Source organism: Psittacula echo, assembly GCF_963264785.1.
Source record: "Psittacula echo genome assembly, chromosome: 16".
NCBI lineage: Eukaryota > Metazoa > Chordata > Aves > Psittaciformes > Psittacidae > Psittacula > Psittacula echo.
This window is the reverse complement of record NC_137752.1, coordinates 5024895-5042362: the sequence shown is the minus strand read 5'-3', so window position 1 is coordinate 5042362 and position 17468 is coordinate 5024895. Positions and strand designations below refer to the sequence as shown.

The 17468-nt window shown below is 47.0% G+C and overlaps 1 protein-coding gene across 19 annotated transcripts in view; it reads left to right on the top strand.

The window, feature by feature from the left end:
- The first annotated feature begins 236 nt into the window (after window positions 1-236).
- PRRC2B (proline rich coiled-coil 2B) overlaps window positions 237-17468 on the top strand; it is a 47827-nt gene continuing 30595 nt past the window's right edge. For 16 of the 19 annotated variants that reach the window (XR_013958109.1, XR_013958110.1, XR_013958111.1 and 13 more), the window contains exons 1-5: window positions 237-451; window positions 13665-13832; window positions 14766-14943; window positions 15159-15261; window positions 16041-16113. Coding sequence is in view for 16 of the 19 variants with exons in the window: in XM_080630434.1 (XP_080486560.1) it covers window positions 13718-13832; window positions 14766-14943; window positions 15159-15261; window positions 16041-16113 (469 nt within the window). In the remaining 3 variants the exon portion in view is untranslated. The remainder of the gene's footprint in view (window positions 452-13664; window positions 13833-14765; window positions 14944-15158; window positions 15262-16040; window positions 16114-17468) is intronic. The other 3 variants (XM_080630438.1, XM_080630437.1, XM_080630430.1) reach the window with 3 other exon arrangements.

Below are 17468 nucleotides of genomic sequence, written 5' to 3'. Positions count from 1 at the left end.
GCTCCATCTGCCCTGGTGGATCTGAGGTGATATCTCCATTAGGGCCGGCGGGGCGCCTGCCTGTGGAGAGAGGAGAGGGTCTGAGGGCCGGAAGCAGCCGCCACAGCCGCGGCTTTGCCCCTTTCCCCTGCTGTCTCCCCTCAGCACTCCGCCTCCATCTTGGGCCGCCCCTGCGGTGCCGGCGGGGCCCTGCAGACGGCGCTGTGCGCAGGGCGGTTGCGCCCTCCCGGGCGGGATTGACAGGCTGGGCCGGGGGAGGAGGAGGAGGGAGCGGCAGCGGCAGTGAGAGCTCGTATCGCCCCGCAGCGCGCCGCCGCCGCGCAATCCGCCGACATCCGCCGCGCCCCTCGGCCATCGTCCCTCTGCACCCGGCTCCCCAGGCACTCCCGGCTCCCCACCACCACCACAGGTGGGTATCGGGGGCCGGCGGCGGCCGCGCATATTTGGGGCGGTGAGTGGGGCTGGGGGGGAGGAGGAGGAAGGGCAGGGAGAGGGAAGGTGGGACGAGGCAGCCCTAAAATGGAGCCGGAGCCAGCGGCTGCGGCACCCCGCGGCCTCCCGGCGCGGCCCGGTGGCGAGGGGGTGGGGGGAAGCGGCGGTACGGCCCGAGCGGGTTCCCCAGGCCTGAGGGTCTGGCTGTGGGAATGCCTCCCCTCCATCCTCGGGCTATCGCAGCCGCCTGTGTTTGTTGTGTGACCCCCCCGCGGGGATGGCGGCGCCGGGGGCAGCCGCGGGGCCTGTCCCGGCCGCATCCCCGGTGAGGGCCGCGGTGAGGCCCGGGGAGGCTGGTGGGCCCGTTGTCCGGGCTCCTGCACCCGGGGCGGGTGTCGGGGTGCGCGGTGGGGCCGGGGCCACCCCTGTGGGGTGCAGCCCGTGTTGGGGGTGAAGGAGGGCCGGGGTTGGGGTGTCCCCGCTGCAGAGGCAGATTGTTTTTCTTCATCATCTGGAGTGTGACACAAAGATATTTTTGTCGCGCCGTGTGTGTGTGTGTCTCAGTAAAACAAGGGGGGGTGGCATCCAGAAGGCTCGGTCGGTTTGTTATTGTGCGGGAGCCTACAAAAGGGTTGCTGAGGCCGAAAGCTGAAATACGTTGTGGGGCGGGGGGCGGCTGCTCGGAGAGCTGGGATGGAGTTTGTATGCGCTGGTGCTGAGCGAGCTCCGTAGGTAGGGCTGAAAAGATGGGGTTTGTCTGGTTTATGAAGGAGTTTTTCGTCTCCGTGGGGAAACAGATGTGCTGCAAGGTAGGAAACCCCTATTGCAGGTCCTGGGACACATGTGCGTCTTCACCCGGGGAGGTGGCTTGTTAAGTAGTGCTGGTTGTGAACTAGGAGGGTTTTTCCATTAAACAGGTGGTTACAAAACTCCCCTGGTCCCCAGATTCAAAGCTGGCAAAAGGGGGTTGAATGAGTTGAGAGTTGCAGGTTTTGCTAGAAAAGTTGTTTTGTTTCTGTCTTCTGAACCCGCAGAGGATGAGATACTCTTTTAAGTATCAACTCATCAAGTATGTGTATGTTGATGTACTGGTGTTTGGGGTGATAGCATATAATAAACATAAATGTTTAGGACTTTGGTAATTATGTTTCTTTCTAGGAACTGATATTAAGTATAAGCACAGTGTCTGCGTTATCAGCTGTAGTCTGCTTAGGGAAAGGCATCCTACCCCTTCCAGGACTGAAGGTGTACAGTGGAAGGTTGGTTTGTGTTAAGCCTTGTCTTGCAGATGCATGTGAAGCCTCCACTGGAATGGGCCCTTTCGTGGTGGAAAAGTAGCTGGTCTCTTTCATGGAGAGTCCAGATTTGGAGAACGGGCTCCTGAGGAGTAGATTACTCAAGATATAAACTGGCAGGGTTGTTACTTTTGGACCTGACTTTTCCACGTGCATTGTGGGATTTAAACTCCACTGTCCTAAAAAGGTAGTGCTGTGGGCCAGGGATTGGAAAGTAAAGTCACCTGGAAGAGAGAGGGAGGCAGAGGCCATATTCTGAAAGTAGAATTTAAAGAGAGGATGGAAAATGATGGGTTTGGGTTAATTTCTCTCTGAAAAGTTGAAATAGCTCCCTGCATTTTTCACTCCAAATGAAGTATTGTAAATGGGGCTGGGTTTTATCCAGAGCACATTTGGGGTCATTGTGGGTTCATCATGGGCAATATCACTTCATTCAGGACTGTGGCCTAAGAGGTTCTTCCTAGGCAGCAAAGTCTATTTTTGGGCTGTGGTAAACAAGACCTCTCCTTTATAACTTCTCTGAAAGGATCTACTCTTTTTACTGATAAAAAGTTCAGCTTAAAAATCCTATTCAGACAAATCGCAAATTCTGTTTGAGATTGCAGGTGGAGGTTTGCTTGGTTTTCATTAAAGAAGTCACACATTTTAGGACACGTTTAGCAGCCTTCACTGATAAGCAAATACATTTCTACATGACTTTACCTTTCCTTGGAAAAAAAAAAAAAAGAAGTAATAAACCGTGAGTTTTATATAGATTTCCCAAGTTGTCATTATATAATGTCTTGGTGACTTGTTCCTTCTAAATTCTGAGAATTTTAATTTGCTCTTACAGTGCATTTTTGGATGAACTGTGGGCTTTTTCTGTGAGCGCATGAGAGCTTTAAAGTGAAACTCAGCCAATTGGCTGAAGCTGGAGAAGTAAGTAAATAGTCCATATGAATGCTGGAAAGGAGATGCAGGGTTTGAAAGTGTTTTAGTTTTAATAAATATGAGTAATGTTCCTAAAGAATTTTGATTAAAATGCTTTAAGTTTATGGCCACATTTCAGTGAAGTCTTTTATTAAAGCTTTGTGTAAAACCAAACTTCAAAGGCCAATTTACTTGAACAGCCTCCTCCTGAAAGCAGGGGTGGCATTAGAGTCCATATTTGGCTTAGGCCTGACGCAGCGTGCCTCAGTATCTGAGGGATGGTATAAAGACAGGCAACCCTCAGCCCACGTGTGTGTGGCACTGATGCTTCTGCATCCTCATCCTCCTCCTGCAGGGTATTCCATCTGAGGTGTGACTGGGAAAAAACAGGACCATGGTTTTGGCATGTGTGGTAGTGCCTCCAGAGCCTGTTAGATTATCCATTACAGAATTATCTGCCTATTTAAGATTCAGAAGTGTTGGTTGCTCAAGGCCTTCATTGTGCTTTCCTGAGCAATTGAAAGCATTTGAGGGTGAGCCTGGGTAACTTTTAAGTGCTGCTGTGTTGAAAATAATTGCAAGCCATTTTAGTTTTTCTTTTATGATGTTAGTCTGTACGATGAGATTTTGCTGTAGTGGTATTTCCACTTGTAATTGGGTGTTTTCTTGTAGGAGTAGAAGCAATATGAACAGGAGAAACTGACTGAACACATCATGGTAACTTCAGGGAGGGAAGAAGAGGATTTATTCCAAGGGCTAGACCTCTGTGGACATCCCTGTACCTCTTTACTAGATTCCTCATTTATTCTGCAACTTGGCAATGAATGGGTTGTCTCAGTATCAGGCCTTGCTTGCTCTTCAGCTAATCATGCCTTGTAAGTGGGTTTTGTTTTTCATGTGGCAGTGACTCATTCTCCTAATAGGTCGATAATTTCACAGCTCCTTATCACTGATTTGTCATTGGGAACAGAAGAAATACAACTGTGAATCTGTCAGGTATCAGACAACAAGGTGAAAACACTGAGCAGGTAAGGGTTGGGGAGGTGCAGCTCTCTCCTTTGCAGAATATCTTTTTCTAACTGCTGAAATGAAGTGGCTTTGTTACAAGAACAAAGCACCTGGAAAGCACCTTCTGAAGGGGCTTTTGTAGATATGTGCAAAACCCATGTGGTTTGGTTAACGGGTTGTTCTTTCTTGCAGGAGGAGAATATGGAGCTAAAGCAGGAGATTGTGTTGTAATGTGAAGCCTCGCTAAATGTAGCTTGGGCTCATTTTTAGTGAGTAACTTCTAATATTCAGGATGTTGTCTGTGTGCACGTGTTCTTCCTGCATGGAAGTAACTGAGAAGTTGGAGCTTGTGAGCTGCCTGTTTTGGAGCAAAGCTGCTGAGATGTGTATAGCTGTAGATCCTGATCTCTGGTCTGGGAGCATTGAGACCATAATCAGAATGGATTGGAGGCTGGTCTAGTAGCTGTGTATTTGCCTGTGGCATTGGTAGGTTATGAAGCTGCTTGACTTGCAGTACTGTGGAGGTTGTGAGGACAAAAGGTGGTTTTGAGGTGTTAAAAGGTGTATGTGCAGTTCTGCAGGGGGCCACTGTATTTGCAGCTAAAATACTGTGTCTATATTGGAGTTCTGAGCAGTTAAATTTTCAGGAAGGTGCTGGTAGACTGGAAGGGACTTTAAAATACTACAGGTATTATTTTGTGGAGGACTGGTGAAAACAGTCATACCTTGAATGAAAGGGATGAGGTAATGACCAGGTTTGAAGCATGAAAAAGAGGAGGTGATGGTAAGCCAGCCGAAGTGCAAAGAAATACAGGGGAAAATACCAGGAGGAAAGTGAGGACTTGCTAAGAGCACCCTAGGGTCTGGCCAAGAGGGCTACTCTGCTGGACTGTAGTACTTCAGATGTTCATAGAGCTTCAGTTAGTTGTTGGAAGCATCCTCAATAGCCTTTGAGCTATTTCAGGTGTGTAGCACTTACGAGGAATAAACCATATAATATTTGCAGCGTTAGCACTGATGGAAGAGAGTTGGTGGAGGAATCCTTCCTGGGTAGCCATTGAGATGGTTAAGATGGGAGTTATAGTGGTGGTGCTGCAAGGAATGAGTAGAGACAAGTTTGGAGAGCTTGTTTTGAACTTTGCCTCCTCCCCCTTGTGTGGGAATATAGTGATTTTTTTGGGAAGAGATCTGCCATGGGGTAGGTTCTTCAGCTCTTCCTACCTGCATGTGGGCTGGGAGCCCGTACAAAAGCATTGAGTGCTCTTGTTCAGAGTTTGGAGTGGGTTGTGAAGCAGGCAGGGGGAGTAAGGACATGCTCAAGAAGCACTTCTTCATTTCTGGAATAGTATGAAGTATGGTTTTTATCTTTTACTGAAATAACCAAAGAATCAAGCTCCCATCTAGAGATTGAAACTTCACGAGTCGTCATTCGGGAGGAGGTTCACAAGGTCTGAGTGTTACAACAGTCTCAGTGTTCTGTGCTTGAGGAAAATGTTGCCTTCAGTGATGCCTGTGGTACTCTTGCAGTGAAAGCAGTGTATGGAGTGGTTTTTAAGAGGTGTTCGCAGCATTCCCCATGCCAGCATGCAGACCTGCTCCTCCAGAGCTCCTCTGGAGAAGGGCTTCATGCTGCTGCTGGCTGCACAGCGTTAGGAAGGCAGTGTGATACAGAGGATGGTTTCCAGCCCCAGAAAGTGGGAGATGAAGGGTCTTTTTCGTGCTCTGGCACTCGGCGTAGCTGCAGAGTTCTGTGGTGTCATTTTCCTATCTGGAAAATGAAGTGATGATGCTTGTCAGTTATGCATTGCAAATATCTGTGTAAATTAAAGCATCTGTGAAATGTTTTTACTTCCTGTCTGGCTTGGCATAGTCCAGATGCCCTGTGCGTAGTCTTAAGTTGCTTAGCTCTCCAGAAAAGCTAAAGCTATATAAAGCTGCTTTCTCCAGAGTACTGAATCACACTGCATGTAACGTGTTTTCTTACCACTTTGTAGCTGTGTCAGATTCCTGTTAGCAACCTTGGCAGTCATTTGTAGTGCAAATGGCTCCTATGAACAGGCTTCCTGTAAGAAGAATTGCTGTTCAATGCTGCATTGCCCTAGTGTCAGTAAAATCGGGGAACCTGGAGGAATACTTCCTTGGAAGCTTCAGTATCTGCAGTGGTTATATGAACTGCAGGCTGCTCTGAACTGTTTGTGATCCTGTTAATGGTTTGAAGTGGCTGCATCAGTCGTGATGGCTGTGGGAAATCAAAACAATCTGATAGAGAAATCTATTCAGGTCTTGCCAGGGTAGCTTTGTACCCTGCTGCGTTGGTACTGGCCCTTCTGGATGTAAAGGTGTCTGCCAGAGGAGCTCCTGTCAGTGCCTCTGGGAGGAACAGGACTTGAGGGATCTGCTCAGCAGGCATGTACAGGAACCTCTGCCTTGTGTGTGCAGTGAGGGATTGGTGCTTACTTCCTGCTGGTTGATATCACTGGGTTTTATCTCTAGTCTTCATAAAGATAACCTTTTGTGCATAACCTGAGTGGGAGCTGAGGCACTGAAGTTAGCAGACAGCCTGAGAGTGTGGAGAGGTGCAGCTAAAGCTCAGATCTGGTAGTGAGGCTCATCAGCACAAGGTAAACACCCGCCTCCCCATTCCAGTGTGATCCTTCCTGAGACTGCAGAGAAAACAGAGCTGTTTACTCAACAGCTGATGGCATTTCTATGTAAAGAGCTGTATCTGTTGCTGAAAAAATAACTGTTAACCCTAAGGACTGCCATGCCAGCTTTGCTCTGATTTCATCTCTTGGAGCTGTGACATCTCTGATTTTTTTCTCTGCTTGTTTGCTTTAAAACCTGTGTTCACTGCTGAGAGATGGAGTAAGCTGCTGAGCTTGGGAGCAGGTGAAGGATTTGTGAGATGTTTGTGATTTCACTGGAAGAATGTCTCTGGTCACTCACCAGAATGCATCTCTTCCCTGGCAGCAGTTGATCACGGTATTTCCGCTTGCCCTGGCTCTGGAGGGCTCTCTGAGATGAGCTACATCTAAGGATTCCAAGAGGCTCTTGGGTTCTGGAGCTGGCAGCAGAGGTGTTTCAGTGGTGCTGCTCTTGCTGTATCTTACCTGAGCTAGTTGGGTATCATCGCTGTGATGATTTTTAAAGTTCTATGTGGCACAAGTGTCAGGACTAAGAGAATTTAACCACCTTGAAATGCAGTGCCAGGGAACAGTCCCTTCCACTTGGAAGGGGTTGCTCTAGACATGGCAGATGCTGCTACAGTGCTTTCCCTCCTTGTTTGACTCTTCTTAACTTATTTGTAATCAAGAGCTGTGGGGTCTTGGCAGTGCAGGTGTAGGTAGCTGAGGCAGAAACCTGAGCTCTGGGATATTTAACACTGCCTACGGTCTTAGCTGTGCAAGCTGTTTCTCTGCCTTGGTTACCCAGCCTGTAAAATAGGACTGATAACACCAGCTCTGTTATCCATCAGCAGATCCATACCAGCTGCTTGCAGTCTGTTGTTGCTCAGATACCTAAATGCCCAGTTTACCTTACAATTCAGCTGAATGTTGCCAGGAGCTTTCTGAACAGGTTTGGCCAACAGAGCATTATGTCAGGGATTTGTTTTGTATTTGGATTTAAATTGCTTGTTCTTGATCAGCCACTCTGTTTTGGCGTTGAGGGAACAGAATGTTGCATCTCTGTGTTCTCCCTGGGTGTTCAGATCTCAGAGGAACCTGAGCAGGATGGAGTGGAAGGTGGAATCACTCTGGGGGCTGTAGATAGTGTGCTTCAGCTCCGGGCCTTGGTTGTGGAGAAGCCAGAGTGTAAGTACAACTCAAAGGGTAAAGATTTGCATTTAAATATGAGCCCTCCTTTGGGCAGGCAGCTCATGGAGACCACTAGGTTGCTTCCCTTTCCTCTTGTACTACAGTGGTTGAGGTCTGGATTTATAGAGGCTACAGGTGGTTCTTGCAGAACAGAGCTGCTCTGTTTTCTGTGGGGTTTGCCTCTGAAAAGTGAAGCAGCAGGGAAATAGGCTCCTCTATTTCTATTGTATCTTGCTGCCGAAGTGGCTACAGGAGCTTATGGCTTCTAAGCCTGGTGAGGTTTATGGAGAGGTGCATCAGAGTCAGTTTGTGCTGGGTCTTGTCTCATTAAAAGCATTTATGGCCTGGATGAGAGGGCAACGAGTGTGATGTTGGTAGTCAGTTCTTCCAGATTGCTCCATGTGAGATACCTTGCTGCCTCCCTGCAGTAATTAGTTCTTGATTCTGAGGGGTATGAAAGCCCTGCAGTGCTTCCTCTGGGGTTCAAGATACAATTACTCCTTCCTTATAAGCTGGCACCAACAGGTCAGTTCCTTTTTCATGGTGTGATGGGACAGGTGGGCAGAAAACTGGCTCTGTTTCTCTGGAGGGCTGTTGTAGACAAATGCTCCTTTTAAGGAAAGAATTAACTGCACACCTTGGGCTTGCTGCTGCTTGAAAAGGAGAGGGAGTTTTATGAGCACAGGATCTCACAAGCGCTTTGTGGGCTGTGGCCTAGCTTTCTGACTGATTTTTATTTCTTGCTCTGTGCCATAGTCTTGCATCCTCAGGATGAAGTGTTCCTTATCCCTGTCTGCATCCTCAATTACCAGAGGTCAGGGCTCCTTTCCAGGGTGTGGTGTTGTCTGTCCAGCCCTTGCAGAAGGGACCACAGAACTTGTTAATGTTTTTGTGTAAATACAGTTGAGCTGTTCTTCAGAATCCAGTCTGCTTTATCTGTTTCACAGTAAGTTACAGATCCACCCTTTCTGGCTGCCTTTGCCTGCCTGCCTTCCTTCCCAGCACTGGGAAAGTTGTTTTGCAGAGATGTGAAGCTTCTGTATTTTAAAGGCCAAACCTGAAGATTAGGCAGATCTGTTTTCTCGAGAGCTGTGCAGTGGCACAGGAACAGGAGCTGTGATTCCCAGCCTGATGGTACATTTATAAGAGGGGACAGCAGGAGAGCTTGGTGAAGACAGAACTGAGAAAATGAGGTCAGGTCATCTTACAGGACATGCCCTTTCTGCCCACTGTGTTATCATGTTTTATCTCATGCCTGTGGAGTTCCACACCGCAGAGCTAATGAGAGATGTGCTGTCCAGAAGGCTTCATGGTCCTGGTGCATGTCTCAAATCCAGGATGGTTTGGCTTAGAGAGGCCTGATGATGGGGCTGGCCATTGGGCAGGTTTGGCAAACAGCCTCCAAGAGTATTACTCAGCTAACAGCATACCTCTGCAATATATCATTGGAAATGTGATCCTGGTCTCCTATTCCCTGTTTTCACAGGGAGGCAAGATGCAGAATGAAGCTGATATCATGCAGAATTAAAAGGACTGATACTGTCAAGTACACATATTGAGCTAAGCAAAGAGGGTCTCCCCTTGTGAATCAGAAGCTTGGCTATGGGATGTCTGTCTTTTCTCTGTACTGCAGACTGCTGACTTGCTTCTCCCTGTCTGCCAGGATTTGGTGCCACATTCAGGATCTAGATAGGCCCTTTTTCAGGTGTACCAACAAATCTTTGCATCTCCCTCTGGAAACAATGCAATAGAGTGACAGCAAGTGATTTCTGGTGGCCTAGACTCTTGATACCCTAACCCTCTGCCTGCTGCACAGCTTTTCTGCATTGATCCTGTTGACTTTGTACTCAGATGCTGATGTTCTCCTGTTGCTCCCCTTACTAAACAGTCTCTTCTAGGAACTGAACACTTATCTGGTCCCTTTCCCGCTAGACTAATGATGTCTGCCTGGCCCAAACAAGGCTTCTACAGGATCTAAGTACGTCTGGCACCAAGCCCCTAGGGCAGCTGGTTATGCTGTTTCACCAAAAGCTCTTCCAGTGGCAGCCGGTGGTGTCCTTCATCACTGAGGCAGGTGGCTGTTTCACATATAGGTGATTCTGGGTGGGACTGAAAAAAACCCAGCAAAATTGACCATGTGTATTTTTAAAGAAGAGACAACATCCATAATCTTCTGTAAAACTATACTGTGCTTTTTAAAAGGTTTCACGCTACCAGTAGCATGAGAGAACACAAAAGATTTCAGTTTAACATCAAACACTTCTCTGAAAGTACAGTTCAGCTTCTGCAACCTTTTCTGAACAATTTATATAAAATTTCAGGTCAAATCTTCCGCTTCTGGAGAAAAGCCTTTTAGCTGTGAATCTCCATCCTGTTGTGTTGGTTTGTGTTTGTGACTGCTGCTGTGTGTGAAGGAGGAAGGTTTGCAGTGGTCTCAGGTCCTTTCCCTGGGTGATTGTGCTCAGTGTAGAGCTCAGTGGTGTGTGAGTAGTTGAAGCGATTCCTTCTAGTGGGGGGGTGTGTGTGTGTGTTCATGCATCTGTGTGCCCTGCTTAATTAAGGCTGGCTACCTTCCAGCTATTCAAGCTCCATCGAAGTCTTGTGAATAAAACAGCAGCCCAGCCTACTTCATACATAGATTTACAAAGGGCTTTGTAGACAATCCTGTTTGTCAGGAGTCTCTCCCTTTGGCTGTATTTTCAGCTTGGGGGTTTCCAGTTGTTACCAGAGCCAGTACCCCAAGGTTTTCACATGGCTCTTTTTGCAGGATGGGCTCTCCATGCTCAGTAGATCCTTGCTGCAGCTCCAAGGCTTGCATGCTTTGGCACTTAAAATGTCATGGTTGATCTCTGGATTAGAATATACCCCTTTTAAAAAGCAGTTGGACATGGTCCGTACCCAAACATCAAATCCAGGGCAATATCATGTGGACATAAAGACTTATGGGTAACAGAGCTCTGTGCCCAGGAATTGACTCTGGTGCAGTTATTTGTACTCTGGAGTCTCTAATGTAACTGGTCACACTGCAGTATTTTCTGATCCCTCTGAGACGCTCTGTATTTTGCACTCCGATGCTGTCCCTGGATGTTACAGGAGACATTGCTGGTCCTGACAATAGGAACAGCTAAGCTGCATGCTAAAACTGATAGCGAGCCTTCCCCCAAGGAGCTCAATAAACCCAGAGGAAAAACCTTGCAGGAATGCTGGTGATGGATTTTTGTGATTTCTCTGTAACAGGGGATAATGGTTTCTTCAGGGTCAGCTCTCGGACACAGTGACCCTGAGCACCGTTCAGAAGCCTTGCCGAGGCTGTCGGTTGTCAGTATTAGCATGTGCCTTCTGGTTCTAGCTCTCCTAATAAGAAGCGTGCAGGCTGGCAGGTCCGTTCTTAATGAACTTGATGTTATCAGAAACGGCTTCACTCTGGAAGACCTTGATGATCCCTGCCAGGATTCCCTGCTTGACTGTGTGATGGGAAAATAGCCCAGTGTTGTGACAGCCGTGGCCCGTAATGCCTGTGGATAGCTCAGATCTGCTGTCAGGAAGGACAGACAGCAGCAAGGTCCTTCTTGCCTGTGGGATGGCTCCAACCAGGCGGGTTGCAGCATTGCAGCCTCTTTGCACAGTGACCCCATGGAAATTGCCTTACCTCTCCATGGACTCATTTTCCCCTTTGGAGCGCACACATAACACAGAAAGCTGTGTTCACCTTTTCAGTTTCAAAGCACTGGAGAAGTTCAAAGTAAATTTCACTTACCCAGACAGCAGTTGTGGCTGTCCCAGAAAGCTTGACAGGGGGCTTTATCCCAAAGTGTCCTCAGCCCCTCTTTTCTGAAGTGTTTGTTTATCCCTCCTGCATCCTTTTAATGATACAAGATGTAATCAAGAGGCAGCTGAGACCCAGTTACATAAGTGGATGTCAGGGTTTCTCTTTGGCAGCATTCTGCTCCATGCTGTTCACATGCTGGCTTTCCGGAACTTGGGGATTTTCTATTACCTGACTTAAGTCCTGAACGTGATGTGGTAGCTCCTTTCATTTTTCCTGATGTTGACTTATTTTGACTGGTTTGGGTTTTGTAAACCTCACAGTGAGTTTTGTTGCTTAGGATTGTGCGAGGCAGGTACAGGACTTAGGTGATGTGGATAGACCCTGAGCCATGCTCCCTCTGTGAACCTGTAGGACCTGGTGGCTGTGCTCCTGCCAGTGCAGCTGCAGGCTGGCATGCAGCACCCACTGCTATTCGCTCTGCTCCGGGGCTCCCCACGACTCTGCCAGCTCAAACAGGTCATTGTTCTCAGCCCAGCTTCTGCTTTCCTGCCAAGTCCATGCTAATCAGTGGGTTTTTCTCCCTTTCTCTTTTATGTCTGTCCTACTAATAACATACAGTGGAAATGGGCAAGTGTGGGAGGAGCTGTTGTTTTCTTTGGCACACAGTGACCATCTGAGCAAAGAGTGAAACAGATTGGAGCCAAGATCTGTTTGTTACTCTGCAGGAAAAGGTGCCTCAAGAACGCTGGCCAGCCTTGTTGCCCCTGCAAGCCTTTGTGCTGTGGCCCTGTGTGGGGGTCCAACAAAGGTGGCTGTGAGAGGCTTCTTTTGGAGTCTGGTGTTTTCCCCCAACCATCTTGTGGATGCTGTTACTGAGTGACAGAAAATGTTTTTCTTCCCTTATCCTTGACCATGCTGCTTGCTGTAGCACACAGAGTCCACGGCTTCTTGCTCCTGCCAGACCTGATACAAATCCTGCAATGCAAGAATGGTGCCAGCTTTATTGGTCAGAAACTTGCCCCCCTGGCAGCAGCCTTTAGATAAGCTTTATTCACCTATTTCCAGATACATTCTCAAAACTGTCTGTATCCAACGTTTGTGGTCTGTGCTTTATTGTGTACATAATGTGTGGTGGGCTAATCCTCTTACCTGGAAATCGCTTTTGAGAAGGCATTGCTGGTGGAACTTGTAGCCTCTGCTCAGATACCCTTTCTTTCAGAGAGTGATTCTGACTGCATTTAAAACTTGCTTTCAGCTGGATGAGTTTTAGAAAGGGTGAAGGGTGGGAAGGTCTGATATATATTGATACATATATATATAATTGTGTTACTCCAGCAGAAGTTGCAGCCTTAAGATGGGATCTAGCAGATGGTCTCTGATCTAACATAATAAAACTGCCAGCAGTTCTAGGCTCGAAGTGGAGGCTTTGCAACAAGAAATCTGGAAGTCTAAATGATGTGTGAAAAGGTTAGGTGGAGCCTCTAGATGTGAGAAAAATGAGAGAAAGATCCGTTGAGAGTAAACAAAGTTTATTTTCTGACATAAAAGCTGACCTAGGGGGTGTGTTCCCCGTGTTTCAGCTTTGTCTCAATCTAAGAGCCAGAAGTTGAAAGTAAAGACGCTGACAGCGTGAAGGGTGTTAATCACAGCATGTTGTGCCAGCAAAAAGATCAGAGTGAAAAATTAACAAACCACATCCATTGTGAAAAGTGTGTTTATAGCTAAAAAAGGTGTTGAAGGTGCCAGCAACAGAGATGTAATCTCTTTCTTTTATCAAGTGTTTTCAGGATTCATAGTAGATCTGCTGAAGCCACAGGTTCAAGAATCTGAACCTGTTTAATTTGAGCAGGGCTTTTGGACTCCTTCACTCTGTCTCATGGCCAGCAGATGGGAAAAGGGAATTTGAAGAAATGATTCTGTTGCCTTCAGGTGGTGCTTTCAAAGCATTAATTGCTGGTATGAGTCATTAGCTGTGGCCAGTGTGGGACTGTAATCCTGAACGTTACAGACCTGGCTACCAGTGCTTTACTGGGAAACCCAATGATAAATTCCAGTATGGTGTAAGATCCAGTGCTTTCCTGTCACTTGTGTTTAGGAATCCTTGTGTGTAGCTGCTTATTGTTAGACTTCTTTTAAAGCAAAGACTATGTTGACCACCCTCTCTTGTATTCTCATACTTCAGGAAGCTTACCTCTTTCAGCACTGGAGTGACAGGAAAAGGAAGAGATGCTGTGAGAAGTGTGTTCCTGCAGTTCTTTTCAGTGTAGGAATCTTAAGTCCCACAAGCTTCTTGTGACTAAAGAGGGTTAAAACCTTGTACCTTAGTTTGTCTGCTCGCTGGGTATCTGCAGTTCTAGCAGTTATGTGTGATTTACTTTTTACTTGTCTGAAGCTAAATAACCCATTTGGTGTTTCCCGGGTTCTCTTTCCTTAAAGGCAGATCGGGAGCGGCGCAGAGCAATTTCCTTACTAGATGACATTTCATCGCAATGTCCGATCGTTTGGGGCAAATAACCAAGGGAAAGGATGGGAAAAGCAAGTACTCGACTCTCAGCCTGTTTGATAAGTATAAAGGAAAGTCAATAGAAGCTATCAGAACTACAGGTAAGAAATGCCTTCAGAAAGCTCCTTTTGGTGGCTTCCAGGAGGGTTGTTGCAGAGCTAATTCAGGCCCTGTGGGTAGGATGCCCAGTGGGAAGCAGCTGAGCTGCAGAGCTGTTTGTGCTGGTGTTTGAGCCTGTGTTTCATTAGGGTTTCAAGGAAAATGTCTGTGGTTCTTTGTGCTGCTCTTATTGTAGAGGCATGGAGGAGGAATTACAGCAAAAGAGCTGGGGGACTGTAGGTCCTTTCATTTAACCTGTGTCCTTGCTGCAAAGTGATCAGGTTGCAAACTTGATTCAAAGCCTTACCAAGACAAGGCAGCTAAGCTGAGTGAAGGGCCTTAAGTTGTCAGACCTTTTGTGAGGTGAGAGTGGAGGACTGAAGGGCTCTGGAGAAGAACATGAGTTAGTTTTGTAGTGGAGATGTGACCAAAAGTAGGTGATCAGATCAAAATGTATAAACACTGACTGGACTGCCTCTGGATTTGGTGTAGAAAACCAAAGAGCATAAAATACCATCTTAATAAATGTGACCTGGTGGCTAGAGTTAGAAAATGGAGACCTCAGGACTCCTGGGTTGGATTACCAAAGTCTGTCTGCCAAGAGGTGGGTGTTTCCCCAAGCTGTGAAAGGAAAATGCTGCTCCGTCTTGGTGAAATGGAAGAGGAATATTTTCTCAGGTAGCTAAAAGACTCTGTGGGTATTTTCTGTTTGGGAGAATTACTTCTCTCTCCCTCGTGACTGTTCAGAGGCTGCCTGCTACCCAGCTGCTATGGCAAATGCTGCTTCGCCGTGGTCCTGTGGGAGATGATCTGTATGTTCACATGGCAGCAGTTTGCCATACAGTTCTGTTGGGACAGCACCCAGCCACTAATTAATGTTACTTATTTAGCAGGATATAGCCCTCTCTGACCTGCCGTTGTTCCTTTCTCACTAGTTATTCCTAGACATGGCTTACAGAGTCTTGGGAAAGTTGCTGCTGCCCGGCGCATGCCACCTCCTGCAAACCTGCCTAGCTTGAAGTCTGAGAACAAAGGAAACGACCCCAACATTATTATAGTACCCAAGGACGGTACAGGATGGGCAAACAAGCAGGATCAGCCAGACCAAAAGAGGTGGGTAGAGCTATGTTTTGTCAGGCAAGCAGCAGCAGTTGTGCACTGCTGTGCTGTGTGTCGGAGTGATCAGTTAGAGTGATCAGTTCTGTGTTGTCTGTGCCAGCATAGAGCCAATGTGTTACCTTGATCTTTCAGCAGCTGCCATATTGCCAGAGTTGTCTGTCTTCTTGCTTTCCTTCCCCTTTGATCTCCCCTCTGCTGTCTTTCTGCAGTTCCAGTGTGACGGCTGCACAGCTGCAGGAGTCGCTGCCGCAGCAGGGTTTGCAGAAATCTGTCTCCAATTTACAGAAGCCGACACAGTCAATCAGTCAGGAGGTAGGTGCAGGCATTGTGACTGCCACTCTGCTTCCTCTGTCCCCACACAGCTTGAGGGTTGTCTTTAATTGTCTGTGTAAGAATCATCAGGCTGCAATTTACACAACAGCTCCTATATAATCAATTCTTGTAGAATTGACTGTCTTGACTCCAAATCATTGTGCCCCAGGAATGCTGTGCTGCAGTTAAAAGTATAATTCTGTACAGGTTACCTCTGTACCTTTTCAAGTGTGTGCAGGAAGTCTAGCTTCAGTCTCGAAAGAATGGCTGGAATGTGGGATGGCTGGTTAGCACTTCTAAGCTATTTTACTTTGAGTCTAATTCAAGTGTTGCTTGGTGACAACAGATACAGCTCTTGTTCCCAGCCTGATGAGACTTGATAAGAAGAGATCTGGTCATGTGTAAGAAGTAGCCAGTGTCAGGATCTGAAAAGGCTACTGGCAAGGGAAAAAGCTGCCCCAGAGATTGCAGGGACTTGGCCCCTCTGTGCTGCAGATTTCACACTTTTAGTCTAAAAAAATTCCCATACCGTGAGGTTCAGGTAAATCAGGACAGGAGTTACATTTTGAAGAGAAATGAGGTGTAGTGTGAAACAAATCTAGAATATTAAGAGGAACCATATGGGAAAATGCAACAAAGCAAAGGGAAAGCTTGATTAGAGGAAGGAAAGCAAGAAGAATGTTCTGAGGAAATAGTTGATGAAGATGAGAGGAGATGAGAAACAGTCATGAGACTTCACTGATCTGTGGATGTTGGGGTTTGTTTGTGTTTGTTTTCAGAGTACAAATTCAGTGCCAGGTGGACCAAAGTCATGGGCACAGCTGAATGGAAAGCCAGCAGGACAAGAAGGTGGTGAGTATGATAAACAAAAATGGAGCTGGATATTCCTTGCATCTCCCAGATAGGCATGAGATGGAGTGAACTCCATTTCTTTCTGCCTTCTCTGTCTGAACCGGTGTGGAATGGTGACACAGCTGTCTTGGTTACACTGCAGTGAGGCCGTATGAGTCTTGTTTTCAATCTGTGTGGTGTGTTGGCTGGAGTGATGCAGCTGCATCTGTCCAAGTCTGCCACTGCAAGGCATAGCTTGAACAGGGTGTGTTTATTCACCTCCTTGAACCAGCATTATTCGTGCACTTGGGAAGCAGCAGGGAGTTCTGGAAGTTGAAGGTTCTGGAGGAGAAGGGAAACACTTGCCCCTTCTTGAGCATCTTCCATCATCCCAGAGCAGCATGTAGTAAAAGTGCAGAAAGCAGAGTGGAAGAGTGAAGTGATTGGTTTAGAAGAAAAGGGGAGGTCATTGCAGACTGGAAATACAGGCATCTCTGTGGCTAGTAGCGCCGGGAGTTTCACCTAATTAGGTGGTCAAAGGTGAGGCTGTAATGATAATGCTCAGGGAAGCTGCACACAGCATCCCTGGTCCAGTGTCAGTGGGTGGAGGTGGCATTGGAGCTGTTGCAGGATGCACTTGCCTGTGCCTTGGCTGTGACTTTTCTGTTAAATCTCCCTGGGTAACTGTGCTGCTAATGGGTTCTGCTTGACTCAGGATCCTAAAGCAGTGTTAGCAGAAATTGGGAGTTTACTTGTCTTCACATGCATCCATTTCCACACAGGAGGTGGTTTCCAGCTGCACTGAGTACTACCATTAAAACTGTAGTGAGAATATCAGCTCAGTTCCACTGGTTTAATGTGAACAGACCTGACACCATTCAGTTGTTGAATGAAACTGCAGAGATTTGAAAGAATTGAGAGAGCTGCAGATTGCAGAATTGAAGGGGACAAGCCTGTCCTTAATGAGGGATAATTAAGAGACAAGTCTCTTAATGAGAAGGTGTTTCTGAAAGGCTAAATGTTAAAGCAGAGACCTGTGCTTGCCTGAGGTTGGTGGCCAGTGCAAAGACTGTGTCTTGTTTGGTTAATTGGTACTTCTGAGACACTTGCTGTGTGTGTACCTCCTACAGTTTTAAGAATGTTGTTACGTGATGGGATTTCAAAAGATTTTTTGAAAACTCATTCTAGGTCACATGTATCAATATAGAGTTCTCAACCCAAGGAAAGAGTTGCATATGTGGCTAAGAGCAGCTTAATTAGAAGGCGATTGAATCACAGAAGCATCAGAAATCTGGGTGAAAGGACTTCTCTAGGCCATCCCATCTCCTCACACCTCATCTCCAGTGGCATTGAAGAATTGCTTTTCCTTCTAAGCT